This window comes from Aulostomus chinensis, chromosome 10 (genome assembly GCF_037954235.1).
Source record: "Aulostomus chinensis isolate RoL2024-O1b breed Wild chromosome 10, RoL_Achi_v1.0, whole genome shotgun sequence".
NCBI classification, from domain to species: Eukaryota; Metazoa; Chordata; class Actinopteri; order Syngnathiformes; family Aulostomidae; genus Aulostomus; species Aulostomus chinensis.
The window spans coordinates 4146673-4161063 of NC_141329.1; the positions used below are offsets into that span (position 1 = coordinate 4146673).

The window sequence follows — 14391 nt, forward strand, 5'->3', positions numbered from 1 at the left end:
GGGATTTGTGGACTCACAATAAGTGTGGAATTGGGCTAATCCTTTCCCAGAATGACGAGGAAACTTGAAGTCTGGAGTGCACAAACATTGGAGTTTTTAGTAAAGCAGGAGACGTCTCGCAGCGGTTACTTGTTTACATGCCTTGGGAGGGGAAGTAGATGTCTGGAAGTTAAGAACTGACCTCTAATCTTTGGGAAATTGAAAACTTTTTTTTTTTTTTTTTTTAATAAATCTGCTGATAATGTAAAATCTGTCTGGAATGAATATTTCAGCTTGGGAAAAAAAAAATGAATCATTGTTCAGTTGAATGCCTTAAAAGGATCCTGTGATAGTACAGGCTTGAGGGACATCACTTCAAACCAGTATCACGATTGTTTCAAACTTTTATTGATGATTTTATACGCCTTTCTTTTTTCTTTTTCTTTTGTTTTACACTGTCCTAATATTTCTCATGTAAATTCAGTTCTACTGAACAATTAAAAGGAAAGTTATTATTATTGTAGATTATGAGCAAGAGTCAGTGAGGCTCTGAATGTTTGGTTTTGACACATTTGTAATCATAAATTCTGGGTAACTGACTGATATTACAAGAGCACAACAATTCACAGTATTAAACAGAACCCTGATCCTGGTGTCATTACTCACATTTTGATTGGAAACTGTACTGAAATGATAACAGTGTCTCCCGGACGGAGACGTTTTCTAAGGAGGTTAGTTGGGAGTTCTCCGCAGCACCTGAATACTTTTTGACACACACACTCTGCCTCTAGTAGAGGAAAAGCTGGGAAATCAGAAAAATGTCAATGAAATTCAGTCCCATCTCAAGTACAGTAATCTCTGCTGAGATGGATTTCACCGCGATTACTTACCCAGCCCTTTCGTAGTAAAAGAAATCGCATATCTTCTGTGGAAAAACGGCAGCTAAGGACAAAGAGTTGCATGAATTGCGGCCGCTGCGCTCACACGTGTCAATCGTCTTTATTTTCTCAAAAACAAGCTGTGACAAAAACAAGCAGCTGGCCTGACTGAGATTGATCTGTTAATGACCTTGTTGTTCCACAAATGAAGTCTGAGAATCCACTGAAGTGTTATTGTTCAGTGGGAAAGGCTTTATTAGTAGGGAGACATGTGTCAGGCAAAACACACACACACACACACACAAACTCTCTCTCTCACAGGGAATATAGAGGTCAAAGGTCATGAACAAAGCCTTTGACTTTGGCTATAAGCTAAGGTGAGAGCCGTCAACATCATGCTGTGAACGTGTGTGTGTGTGTGTGTGTGTGTGTGTGTGTGAGTATACACACACAATATACTGAGGTGTTGTGAGCGACGTGACTCCTCCGTTCCAGTCTGTATTTAGAGATGTTTACACGAGGAACATCTGGACGAGCCCCGAGGTCACCGAGGGTGTTCACATTACCAACACTCCATGAAAGGCCTTTCCCACGGCCAGCGGCTCCGTCTCGGTGGGTACGACCTCAGAACTGAGAGGCAACATTTCCCTTCAATTAATTAGTACAGTTATTTTTAATTAGAACTCACAATCTGATTAAATTAAACAAATTTTAGTGTGTCCGTCTTTTGATACCGTTTTAAAAATCCAACAGATGCTCAACTGAATCAACAAAAAAGTGATTTTATACTCTGTTTTTGTTACAGATGACAATGTGACAGTGCCTAGGACGAACAGTGACGGTCTGGCCAGTGTCATAAATCCTTATCGTTTCTCTGTTCAAATTTAAATAGTAAGTCAGACAAGGTCATGTGATTGATTCATTGTTTTGTTTTTTTTAGCCTTTTATTGGCCTTCGTTCAGCAGAGTACCTGTCAGGTGTGTGTTGTCTGTGTGACAAGCAAGGAAATCTAAATTCAGTGGCGTCATGACACAGGTCCCTGGAGATACACCAACACGCACTGAGCCCACCTCAGTACGATAATAATCTACTGTAATTACTCTGATAGTCAATATTTATTTTATTATAAAACACTGGATGATGAACTTTGTATACATTTCATAAAATGTCATTAAAAATATAGTTTATACTGCATGTGCAACATGTATAAAACTTTAAGTCAACTGAAATCCAACAATGACGTTTCCTGTCATACGCGCAGATTCCATCCATCCATCCATCCATCCATTTTCTTCCGCTTATTCCTGTAAAGGGTCGCGGGGGGGCTGGAGCCTATCCAAGCGGCTACGGACGAGAGGTGGGATTCACCCTGGAAGGGTTGCCAGTCCATCGGGCCAACATAAGGCACGATGGTGCAGTGGTCAGCCCTGTCGCCTCACAGCAAGTAGCCAGGTTCTTTAAAATATCACGGGAGTGCACTTCAAGATCTGCTCCATTATTTGCCACACCAAAGTCTGACGTTAGCGGTCAGCTTACCTCAAATCAACGATGTGTATTTGAAGATGGATTTTTATGGAACAAATAATCATTTTAACTTTCTGTGGTTTGAACGCTCAGCTCCATATCAGTTCATTCAAGTGCCAAAATTTTGAGGTTGTCGCTCAAACATTCACGCTGATGTTCAAAGAGCATTGGTCCACGCAGGTGACCATGTTCAGGTCACATGTTCAGGTATGTGCATCATGTGTAATGTGTTGCTAATCAGTGTCAGTGTTTGTGGGGGAAACAAACCGATGGAGCGTTGGTTAGTAAAATAACTGATACGGAGCGGAGTGTGCAGCCCCTTTCCTTTTTGTTACTAGCACCTCAAAGGGCGTTGGTGTGTGTTTGCCTGCTCTTTTATTGAACTTGAACATTGCATCAAGTGTTTGGATCAATATTTCCCTTTCAAAAACTGATGGTCAACTTGAAAGCACTTTGCAGCCCGTTTGAGGGCGCTCACGGTCCACCTGTGGACTGTGGCCCAGCTTGAGAAACTATAAAGATCAAACAACGAGCATGACTGCGCCGGGTAAGTTCACTTCAATCTTTATTGTTTACATCATTCAACATAGATAATAGGTAACTGCTTGGTTTAAAATGAGAGAAAATAAATCTGAGGATAAGCTGAGCCTACTGGCAAAAAACGTTTGCTTATAGAGAGGAACATCACAGCTGCACAGACAGAGTTTTTCCATTGGCGAGATACAGAAGCACATATATGCTGGAGCAGTCGAACGATCACGGTCTTTCTCCTCTTTATTCTCACTCTAGAGGCCTTCCAGCAGACAAACTATTCAGCAATGTCGATACTAGAGGTGAGTCTGGACACTGGCATAAACAGGTACACCGAGTAAACCGACTATGTGTCTGTGCATTGAGAAATATACCTATTACCCTAAATATCACTGAAATACATACAGTAAGATGGTGAGATCACAGTACTCCAGCAAATGCACGTTCTTTACTACTCATACACCACTGAGAATCTTGCATGTAAAAAACAGGACGATATGTATTTTTAAAAGAGGAAATAATAAGCCTCCCTCAGCTCCTGCGTGACTAATATTTTATATGTGTCTGTATTTTCAGCTACCAACCACAAAAAAATTACCCAATGAAACTTTTTTTTTTTTTTTTGGCACAGTTGACAGAGAAATACAATTGCAATGAAAAAATAACAACCAACAACAAAAGATCTCAAAAGAACAAAGATAAGAGAGTGAGAGAGAGAGAGAGAGAGAGAGAGAGAGAGAGAGAGAGAGAGAGAGAGAGAGAGAGAACATCGAATCTAATCATGCATGAAGTAAGGCAACCTAATGCAGGATTGTTTATTTTTTGAATATAGAAAAGAATACAGTGTGCGCACCTGGAGGAGTGCAGCTATGTCTACTACACCTGTAAATACTGTTGTCAGCACTGTCTGCTGAGTTCACGCATGGAGACGGGGCTCCGGAGTTGCAGGCCCCACCTGCAGACAGTCTGGTGCAGACTAAAGACATCACTCTATCGTAAGCAGAGGTTACTGCTAGTGGTCATCATCAATTACTCGGCTAATGCGACGTATGCTCTTATGCTACAATAAAGCCTTAACATGGACTTCAACAGGAAAATAGATGTATCAAATTCCAGATTTAAACTACAGAATGTGTTGAATTTTCTGTTGTGGTTTGTTTGTTTTTTTTTTACATTCATAATTTTGTTTCGCTGTTTTTCTTAAGAAATGCGTAAAGATGTATACTGACTTTGTTATACTTAATGTGTTGGGAGTTTTACAAATCCTTCGTTTTGATGAGGGTGACCAAAGGCTTGTCGTCGTGACTGTAATCTTCATAGGCGATGGGGGTGGCGTCATACATGGCAGGCCGGGACTTCTTTCCAAACCTAATAATAAAGCAGAAACATCAACCATGCATCAGTATTGCATCATCAAATACAGATTTCCAGGGGAACCAAATCTTTATTTGCACTAAAAATACAAGTCATATGATCCCAGTCCCAAACACAAACTGGAGAACTGTACTGGACTGGAGTACAGGGGAAGTCCAGTGACTTTACACGTCCCCAAAGCCAATGGGACTTTTAATTAGCGCCAAAAAAAAACAAAAAACAACAATAACAAAAAACCCTCCCATGACGAACAAAAGTTTAGGAGACTTACACACATTTTTCATCATGGACTGAGACGCAGGACTTCAGTAACACAAACGTCGCCTTGTGCTTATTCAGATTTTTGGTGTGATGACGTTTGTAGACTTGTTAGCAGCTCATCAGCAAATGTCATTTTTAGGACACATCAAACTCTCTAGACAGCAAACAAACATGTATTTCAGGATTTTTGTGAGCTCTCTGCCACTGGGGCCCTGGATAGTCACTCCCACTTTTCTCACTGCTACGACACCCTCGATTTTCTCACCTCCCTTCAGTGATACCAAAATGTAGAAGAGCTCTTGATTGTGTTTTACGCTGTGGAATATTGATAATGACGACATTTATTTCATGGGAAAAATACAGGAGAAAAAACTCAGGAGACCGTGGTGATAAATATGGATTCCTATACAAGATCACACGCAATTCATCAAATCTGCAGGAGGGAGAGAACAGATTCAGCTGTCAGTGCACGCTTCCTGAATCCAAAGTAGGATTTTCCTTATTTTCTCTTATTGCTTTGTGTAAGAACAAATATATGAGACAAATAAGAAAACATCCATGCCTGAGGCCCATCGTCTGCTGCTGCATATGTGATTAAGGTTGTATCAAGCCTTCAGAGTCTCCAGCGAGAGCTGAGCAGTTTGATAAATGGCTTGGAGTGGTGTCACTTAGGGCGGAAATTTAAAAATGGAGTCAAATCTGTCTTCCACACAAACGTGAGATTACCGCAATAACATCACTTTGACATCCTCAGGGTTATTTTTGTATTAACAGAGTTCCACAATCACAGAAGAAATTTTACACTTTTACTCCCTGTGACAAGTAAACTGACCTTTATTTAATGTGGTGAAAATGTCACTCAACGAGCAGCTGTTTAGTGAATTGTTTCACACTCAGCTGCTCGAGTGACAGCTGCGAGATCAGAGGTGTGACTCAAATTAGAAAAGGTTGACGGAGAAATCCCTCCACTGACCTGGCATGGCGGATGGAGGCAATGGCGTTGCTGAACTCGCTGTCGATGCTACGGCAGTTGTAGAACTCTTGGTAGGCGTGGCGTGACGAGCCCTGGTACTCAATGCGGCTGATGCGACAGATGCCCACAATGAGGATGATGAGCATGAGGACGAAGGCCACACACAGCGCTCCAATTATGATGTAGAGAGAGTGGCGGGGCATGTTGGTCAGAGTGTCCTCAGAGCGTGCTGGCTTCCACTGCAAGTCTGACACACGCACGCGCGCGCGCACACACACACACACACACACACACACACACACACTTTATAACCCCTAACCTTCACCCTTCACCCTCTTCCCCCCTCTCTCTCTCTCTCTCTCTCTCTCTCACACACACACACACAGGTTGACTTACGGATCTCACAGCTGGGCCCCACCCAGCCAGGTGGGCAGTGACAGGTGAAACCGTTTGATTGGTCAATACAGGTGCCTCCATGGTGACAAGGGCTGCTCTCACACTCGTTAATGTCGACCTCACACTTCTCTCCTAGGGGGACAGTTATGACGGTGCTCAGTAACAACTACAACAAGGGGCAGGAGCTACTTACTGTTGGGGGGAGGGGCTTTTCATTACAGTTGCAATGGCAGACAACAAATGATGAGAAATAGTAAGTTACGTTTCTCAAGTATCAGTTTTGAGTATTACTAAAAAAATATATAGTTTCTCTATTTTTTACTTTTATTTCATTACAATTGCAGTGAAGGACTGTCACATCACAAAGTTTAAGTCTGAAACTGAAATCCTTCACTCAGTTTCTACACTAAAAAGGGAGAAACTTAAACTTCTGGGGAAAAAAAAGCTTAAAAAATGAGAAATTACGAGATGATTCCTGATTTTCATTGTGCTTTCATCATATCAAATTGCATTTTCAATATTTAAAGAGGAATTTAGTGGTACTTTAACATGTCATTCTTTACAACTTTGATTCCAGTAACTTCTATGCTGAGAACTTTCATTGAAGTTACTCTGTAAAAAGGAAACTGTATTATCACTGAAGTACAGACTTCCTCTTCCCCTGGTTTCAACATGTCCTTCTTGCCACTAAAATCCTGCTAAATGGAACCTTGCCTGCAGATGTTCATGCCAGTAAATGGTAGCAGTACTGACCCAGGTATCCAGGTGGGCAGACGCAGGAAGCGTTGAGTCCTGAACTCTCACAGTGGCCTCCATTTTGGCAGTGCACCTTCAGGCATGGGTCCTTGTAGATCTCACAGTGTCTGCCTGCGTAGAGACAAACACAGAATTTGTATCAATGTATCATGGCACACTCTTTGTCCTCTGAAACAAAAACAAACAAAAAACAGGAGGTGTATTCATCTTTGAAACAAATTTATTCAGAGATGATCAACACAAACCTTCAAACTGTGGTGTGCAGACACACTCGTAGGCATTGATGAGATCCCTGCAGGTGGCGTAGTTTTGGCAGGGTGCAGACAGACACTCGTTGTACTCCTCCTCACAGTACAAGCCGTGGTAGCCTTGGAGAGACACAGAAACACAGTAATATACACGTCAAAGCCATTGCAGAGCGCTGATGATGTACCGCCACAGGATGTTTCACCTATATTTTTTACCTAGTAACAGGGTATTTTAACTGACATTAGTCTCAATTTCTCATGATGCCAAAAAAAAAAGCTGTTTTATTCTAATGTCTAAAGTACATTTTTAAGGATGTGAAGCAATTCTAAATAATGTTTCTCTGAGGTTAAACGGTTACTAAGACGGAATGTTTTAAGTGCAACATTCTGAGATTGCCTTTGGGATGTTGTCAGGTCTTCTCAGAATGTTAATGTAAAGAATGTTATCTTACCTCTCGGAAGAACATGATGGGATCAAATTAAAAACTTGATACCAAAAACATTACCAGAATATTGCATGTAATATTCAAATGCGTCATAATTCACCTCCAGCATCCCACCTCTTCATTCACTGTCTTGCTCTATAGCTGCTTTGCATTTCTAAACCATTGAACCAACTTGTTCTACTGCACTGCGGAAGTCCAACTCTCTTGTGGTTCCTGATCTTGTGTTGCATTTTAAAAAGGAATTATTCAGTAGCATGTATGAACTGATACGCACTCATCATGAAGCCCCCTGTCTACTTTGATGTACCTTTACCCCTCTAATCCACTTCAAAGAACTGTTAAAATCAGAGTTGGATAAAGCAGCATGCGTTTTGATTCACTGCTGCTTTGATACAAATGTAAATACAGTGGGATTCCATTGAGACTGGACAAGTGGTCATACAATATGCAGTACACAGTGTTTTCCATGAGGTGGCAGCTGTGAGGCAGAATGAGCCACCCAACATCTGCAAACATGAACAGTTTGTTCACTTGCCACCAACTTAAAGGTCAAATGCAACAGGAAGCGTACAATGTGCTAAGTAATATTTCTGTAGTTAATTGCAACTGTTTGACCTGCTCTGCACCACTGCGTGGTCTAAATGTGCACAAGTATTGTTATGAACACAGCGGGAGATTGAAAGATCAGATAGATGACAGCTAGATGATAGATACTTTAATGATCCCAGAGGGAAATTCAGTACCAGGAGGCAGCACCAATAAAACACAGGTTTTTTTTGTTTGTTGAAGGAAGTTGTGCCCTGTAATGAAATGTGGCTCTATTAACCATCTAAATTACACTGAAAATGATGTGTATATCTATGCACTGCATATCTGTTTTCATTAGCTTAATGGGAGTCATGACTGCAATTCTCAAGTGGGTCCCAGTCGTGTACAAGTTTCACCTAAATTGTAATATAATAATCGTACAAAAGAGCAGATCAGTCTGTAACGAGAGGGAGCAACGCACACCAGCAGACCCCTGTGGGCTTCAGCAGATACTCCCCATTAGCCTGACAGTTCAGATCAGTTACACTGAAACACTGGCACTGATCACTTTGACACTTATCACACTTCCAAACAAACTTTCAAACATTAGATCTACCATTTTTAGATTTAAGGTATTGTGATAACATATAACTTTTCCAGCACAAGAACCAACTGTCTGTCTGCAGCGCTGGAAAGGAACGACAAGTGCGTGTGTGCATCCCATCCGCTCACACTGGTCGAAGGATATGGTGGCATCTCCTAATGCACCACTACTGCTGGCATGGTACCCATGAGGGCAGCCATCTGTGCATCTGTCAGTCCATCTCTCTGCCTGCCTGCCTGTCCATGTGAATTCAGATCGTGGAGGTAGCAGCTCACGCAGGGAATCCCAAAACTTCCTTTTCCCTGCCCACATCCACCAGCTCTGACAGGGGGATCCCGAGGCATTCTCAGGTCAGCGTGGAGATATAATCCTTTCACCTAAACCTGGGTCTGCCCTGAGGCTTCCTCCCAGCTGGACGCCCAGGTGGCTCCAGAACTAAATGCTGAACCACCTGAATTGGTTAAGTTCAATAAGAAGTACCCACAGCTCTCTTAAGTCCCATTGCCTGCTGACTCAGAGCTCTTTTTGTCTCACACTCCATAGTCCCCTCATACGAGATCAGGACACGGAGATACTTGAACTCCTTCACGGGGTAAGGACTCATTCCCTACTTCAGGTTTTCCAGCTGTGAACCATGGCCTCCGATTCCAAGTTGCTGATCCTCATTGCAGCCAATCTGCACTCAGCTGCGAGCCGACCCAGTGACACTCCGATTAAGAAAAACACCCTGGAGAGCTTCAATCCTCATTATAACCAAAAGTGTTTTTATGCCTGAGTTCTGGCAACAGTCGTGAGTCAGAGCTCAGATTGTTTTCAAGTTGTCCGTGGAAATTCTTGGACTTTTGTACAAATGTCTGTTGAGACTCAAGAATGAACCAAGAAGATTTCAGTGTCAAAGGTCAAAGTCACTGCAACCTCACATAATTGGACACCTCAAGGGAATTGCTTGAAATTTGGCAATAACATTTTCTGCAATTTTTTTCTTCATCAGATCTGCTTTTTGTTTTTTGGTTTTGTTTTTCAATTGCATGCATCCAACCTTTTGATAACCATCTCATCACACGCACTGCATGTATGTAAATACACACTCACCCGGCTCAGACCTGCCCCACAGATCTTCATCACGTCATTGCAAGTGCGTGAAATAATACACTGTGGATTAAGCGTTTGGAAAACAAGTTCATCTCCAGATTGAAAGCCAGAACAGTGTCATTTAATATCTGTGTTTTAATTCCCAGCTGATGAGAAAGTGTTGACACATACGATTGATTTATCTTCCTGTGGTCAGTTGCCTGAGTCAGTCCTGTCACTGGAAGATACATCACACACAAAATAAAGTGGGAGCTCTAATTTTGAGTGCAGCTGCTCCTTGTGTTGCTGTTTTAATGATTGTTGTATGCATCGCCATCCCTCTGAGGTTTTGGTGGATGTGCACACAACTACTGTGACTTCTAGTTTTATCAATCCCTCCCTGGGTCATGGCTAACATGTTTGGGGGAGAGGGAGAATTAATGAGGAGCCCAGTCAGAGTCTCTTGGGTTCTTTCTGTGAAATGCCAGTGAAATGTCAATTGCCTTTCCAAGACTCGTTCTGCTTCTGGCAGTCTCTCATGGATTACAGGAAGCTGGAGGATGAATCCTTCTACATATTAGCTCCCCACCAGCCTTCTTTCAAGCATATACACAACCCCTACACACTTGTGTACTACCAACTACTGTATTCCTGCCCACACACACACACACACACACACACACACACACACACATACAGAGTCACAAACACAAGTTGAACCAAAGCGCCAAAAAATGAACTTTTCCCGGCCTCATCAAAATGCCAGCTGGTGTCTGAGGCACAGAGTATGTGTGTGTCTGAGGGTGTGTGTGTGTTCACGCTGTGCTGTCCAGGATGCCAATTACAAATCACCCATTTCACCATCCCATTAGACAGAGCTGTTTGATTGGATGGCAGCATCTGCTCAACCAGCATATAGTCACCGACACGGGCAATGGATGCCCGTGCGCACGCACAAACACACACACACACACACACACACACACACACACACACACACACACACACACACACACGGCACCTGCTTCTCCATGGCAACCAGACAATTGAGAGTGACACGAAAATGAGGTGAGGTAAACGCCAAGAAGATAAAAATGAGGAAGGGCAAAAGGACGAGCAGAGGACAAAATTCAGATGACCAAAAATGTAAAAAGAAAACATACAAATGCAAGCTTAGAGTCCATAAATAGAAGTTCAAATATTCATAAACCAGTTCCCCCAAATGTTTCTCCTACATTTCATGGCTCAGACATCTTTCCATAATCAGAAATGGAAAGAGCAGCCGTGTAGAAATTCTTATATCCTGGCATAATTTTGCATCAAAAAATATGATTCCCAAACTGTCTTCAAGATTAAAAAAAATGATTCAAGTATTTGAATATTTCCTTTCTTGCATCCATCTATTAAAGCAAGCAAGGGCAGGAGGAAAAATGAGATGAAATAAGAGATCAAGATGGTGACTGGCCTCTGCGTTTGACTGACAGATGGTATTAACCATGAGCACAGTGTCAATTTCATTTATGCACCACTGGAAAAATCATCTATCTCACCATTCCAGCAAGGTAATTACAAGACAGTGATAATGGCAAGTAATCATTCATTCAAATGGTTTCATCACAGAAGCACCAGCATCGGCGTCACTATCCTCTGGACTAAAAATAACTCATCATTCAGCCAGACAATATTTACTGCTACTCAGAGGACTGAACCACAGCTACAAATCACTTTCCTTGAGAAAAGGAAAAATAGAAGAAAAAGAACGGGGAAGCAAGACTCTCACCTGCAGCATCTTGAGGAAAACAAAAAACTGCAGTTAAAGATTTGATTCGGCACTTTGTCTCCATCTGGTGGCAGTAGCAGATAATACAGAAAAATGTCAACATGCTCATCACCATAGCCTGCGCCATCGCTACCGTTTCGGCTGTAAAATGGTTGAAACATTGTTTTACGTGTCACACAATAAACCTCCACCTAATGACTCACAATCATAATTTGATCCATCAGGTCAGATAATTCAAGTTAGCGGAGGGCTAAAAAGAAATTGCCACCTCTGCACTGAGCATGCTCAGTACAACACAAACGTCATTTACAGTGAAATGTAGGGAGATGCTCGATGAGCATATTGAGCACTGAGTGACATTGATGAGGGCTTGAATGTAAGTAATACTCTGTTATGTAAATAGATGATGCACTATAGCTTTAAGTTCCAGTGATTCATAGATTCATTTATATTCATCTGTGCTCTCATGCTCTATGAGCCAAGCTGTCTCACCTCTATCTAACTTTGGCTAAATTTATCTCTTGATGCCCACAGCACCATGACGCCATAGCAGGCAGCAGCCTTTACTGGAAACACAAACCACGTCTCACCTGGGACACACAGGCACCTGTAGCTGTTGCCCACACTACGGCAGACACCGTGGGCGCAAGGGTTCAGAGCACAAAAGTCCACCAACTGGGCACATGTAGGACCAGTGAAGCCAGCTGTGCAGCTGCAACCGAACCCCAGGGGACCGGGGCCCTGAGCGTAGCACGTTCCGTTGTTGTGACAGGGGCTGGAGGCACATGGATCCACCTTCTGTTCACAAGCAGCGCCTTGATATCCTGCAGGAGGGAAACAGCAGGACAGAGAAGAGGAGAGAAAGAAAATGAAACCAAGAGAAATAAATACCAGGAGGAACACAGACGGTTTAGGGAGAAACTCTTCCAATGACCTGCAGAATGGTCAGTGCAAGTTTTTCTGTTGACACACAAATACCTACATTTATATGTACTCTTACTAATTATTTTGGCATTTGGAAGTTGTACTACAACTCTAGCTGCACTGCTGCTGTTGTTGTTGGTACTGATGCGACTACAAGACAAGAACACACTGCTCTGATTCTCTGGCTCAAGATAAGAAAATCACTTTGGGCCTCAGAGAGCAGAACTTACAGATTTGAGAGCCTCCATTGTTGATTCATTATTTTGCTCACTCATTTTTTTTCTTATATCATTCTGTTCCTGTTTCCCGATTCCAAACCTGTGATCACTGAACCGAACTCATTTTTCACCACATTTTTCATTCTGTATTTTCCTTACATTTTTCCAAACAGGCTTTAGCTTTAACTTCCATCCATCCATCCATCCATCCATCCACCCATTTTCTACCTCTTATCCTGTTCAGGGTTGTGGGGGGGTGGAGCCTATCCCAGTCCATGACAGGGCCAAAACATACAGACAGACAACCATTGGCTCTCACAGCCACGCCTATGGTCAATTTAGAGTCTGGATTAACCTGGTCCCCTCTTGATGTCTTTGGACTGTGGGAGGAAGCTGGAGTACCAGAGAGAACCCAGCAGGAACAGGGAGAACATGGAGACTCACCCAGAAAGACCCCGTGCTCCAGCCAGGGCTTGAACCCAGAACCTTCTTGCTGTGAGGCAACAGTGCTGACCACTGCACCCCCGTGACGCCCCCTGCATTGGAACCTTATGAACAAAATGAACATTGTGCTGCCCCATGCTGGCCATTGCAGACATTTAAACATTGGCTTCACATTGAGAGGGTGGGTGGCATGGCTCAGAGGTAGAGTGGCCATTTAGCAACTGAAGGGTCGCTGGTTCAATCCTCACTTCCCCCGGTGACCATGTCCAAGTGTCCTTGAGCAAGATACTGAACCCCTAATTGCTCCTGATGGCCCTGCAATGGACTGGCGACCTGTCCAGGATGAACCTCGCCACTTGCCCAATGTCAGCTGGAATAGGCTCCAGCCCCCCCGACCCCCAGCAGATAAGCGGTATAGAAAATGGATTGATGGCTTCACATCGTCAGCTTCTTTCATGCTGTCTGCGCTTACGACAAAGTGACTCTGCAAGACCAAGAGGCATAAAACTTAAAAAAAAAAAACCTCATAAAACCCAAAGGCAGAAATGTGCAAATGCATTCTTCCTATTTTTATAAACGTGCGTAGGAATTGTCCTCCTGAGTCTTATTAGGTACAGCCTGCATGATTTCCATTCCTCCTCAGCCATGGTGCCACTCCCTTGTTCATTTACTTATAAAGATCCTGCTTGCACCACAGACATGATGGTGAAAACAACAAATGTGAAATCCAAGAAGCGTAGAAAAGGAAATATGTATTTTGATATTGTCTCAGTCATAAAAAGAACAAAAACTAATGAATGGAAAAAGAAACATTCAAAGTTAAGAGCAAATGAGCCTGCAAGAGGTTTGTCAACAAATGAGACTACATGAATAATACAGCTGCAGCTATTCATATTAACCACGTTAGCATTAAAGATCGTAACATTGAGTTGTGTGAATGCACATTATATATATTAACATTAACATTTGTGTGTTAACAGGGAAAAATATAACAGGGAATGCATGCTCTCTGAAATAGTCTCTTTCTTGTCATCTTATTTTCCATTTCCATTCCATCGGAGCAACTTGCTCACGAAAAACAAAAGAAATGTGTAGGCATGGCCCGAAGCAAGCGTGAGGAACACACATCCTCAGCACCCATTCTTCCTTTATCAATGCCAGTTCGTGTGGGGAAAAGCATCCGTGTGGTTGTTGTGTGAACACCTTGTTTATACATCTGGCCCCAGGAGTTGTGTTTATGTAAATGAGGTGCTGCAGTGCGATTTGTGAAATCTTGGAACGAAACAGCACTAACTTCTCTGCCAACTCGGATCACCTCCTGATGTAAATGAGCAAATATAATCTTTTTTCCCCCCAGACCTTCAGGCTCAGTTTCTACAGGCAATTTGAATTATTTGCACTTACATCAAGTAACATAACATCCAGGCTTTGCTTTGTGTTTTCCTGTCCTCAGGAT

At 42.6% G+C, this 14391-nt stretch overlaps 1 protein-coding gene across 2 annotated transcripts in view; it reads right to left on the reverse strand.

Moving 5' to 3' along the window:
* Nucleotides 1-2929: 2929 nt before the first annotated feature.
* The window catches only part of dner (delta/notch-like EGF repeat containing), a 55198-nt gene continuing 43736 nt past the window's right edge, over nucleotides 2930-14391 (reverse strand). For both annotated transcript variants that reach the window (XM_086215648.1, XM_086215649.1), the window contains exons 8-13: nucleotides 11940-12173; nucleotides 6918-7040; nucleotides 6670-6783; nucleotides 5917-6048; nucleotides 5521-5767; nucleotides 2930-4280 (exon numbers count right to left, since the gene is read on the reverse strand). In XM_086215648.1, the coding sequence (XP_086071774.1) occupies nucleotides 4169-4280; nucleotides 5521-5767; nucleotides 5917-6048; nucleotides 6670-6783; nucleotides 6918-7040; nucleotides 11940-12173 (962 nt within the window). In that variant the 3' untranslated portion in view covers nucleotides 2930-4168. The remainder of the gene's footprint in view (nucleotides 4281-5520; nucleotides 5768-5916; nucleotides 6049-6669; nucleotides 6784-6917; nucleotides 7041-11939; nucleotides 12174-14391) is intronic.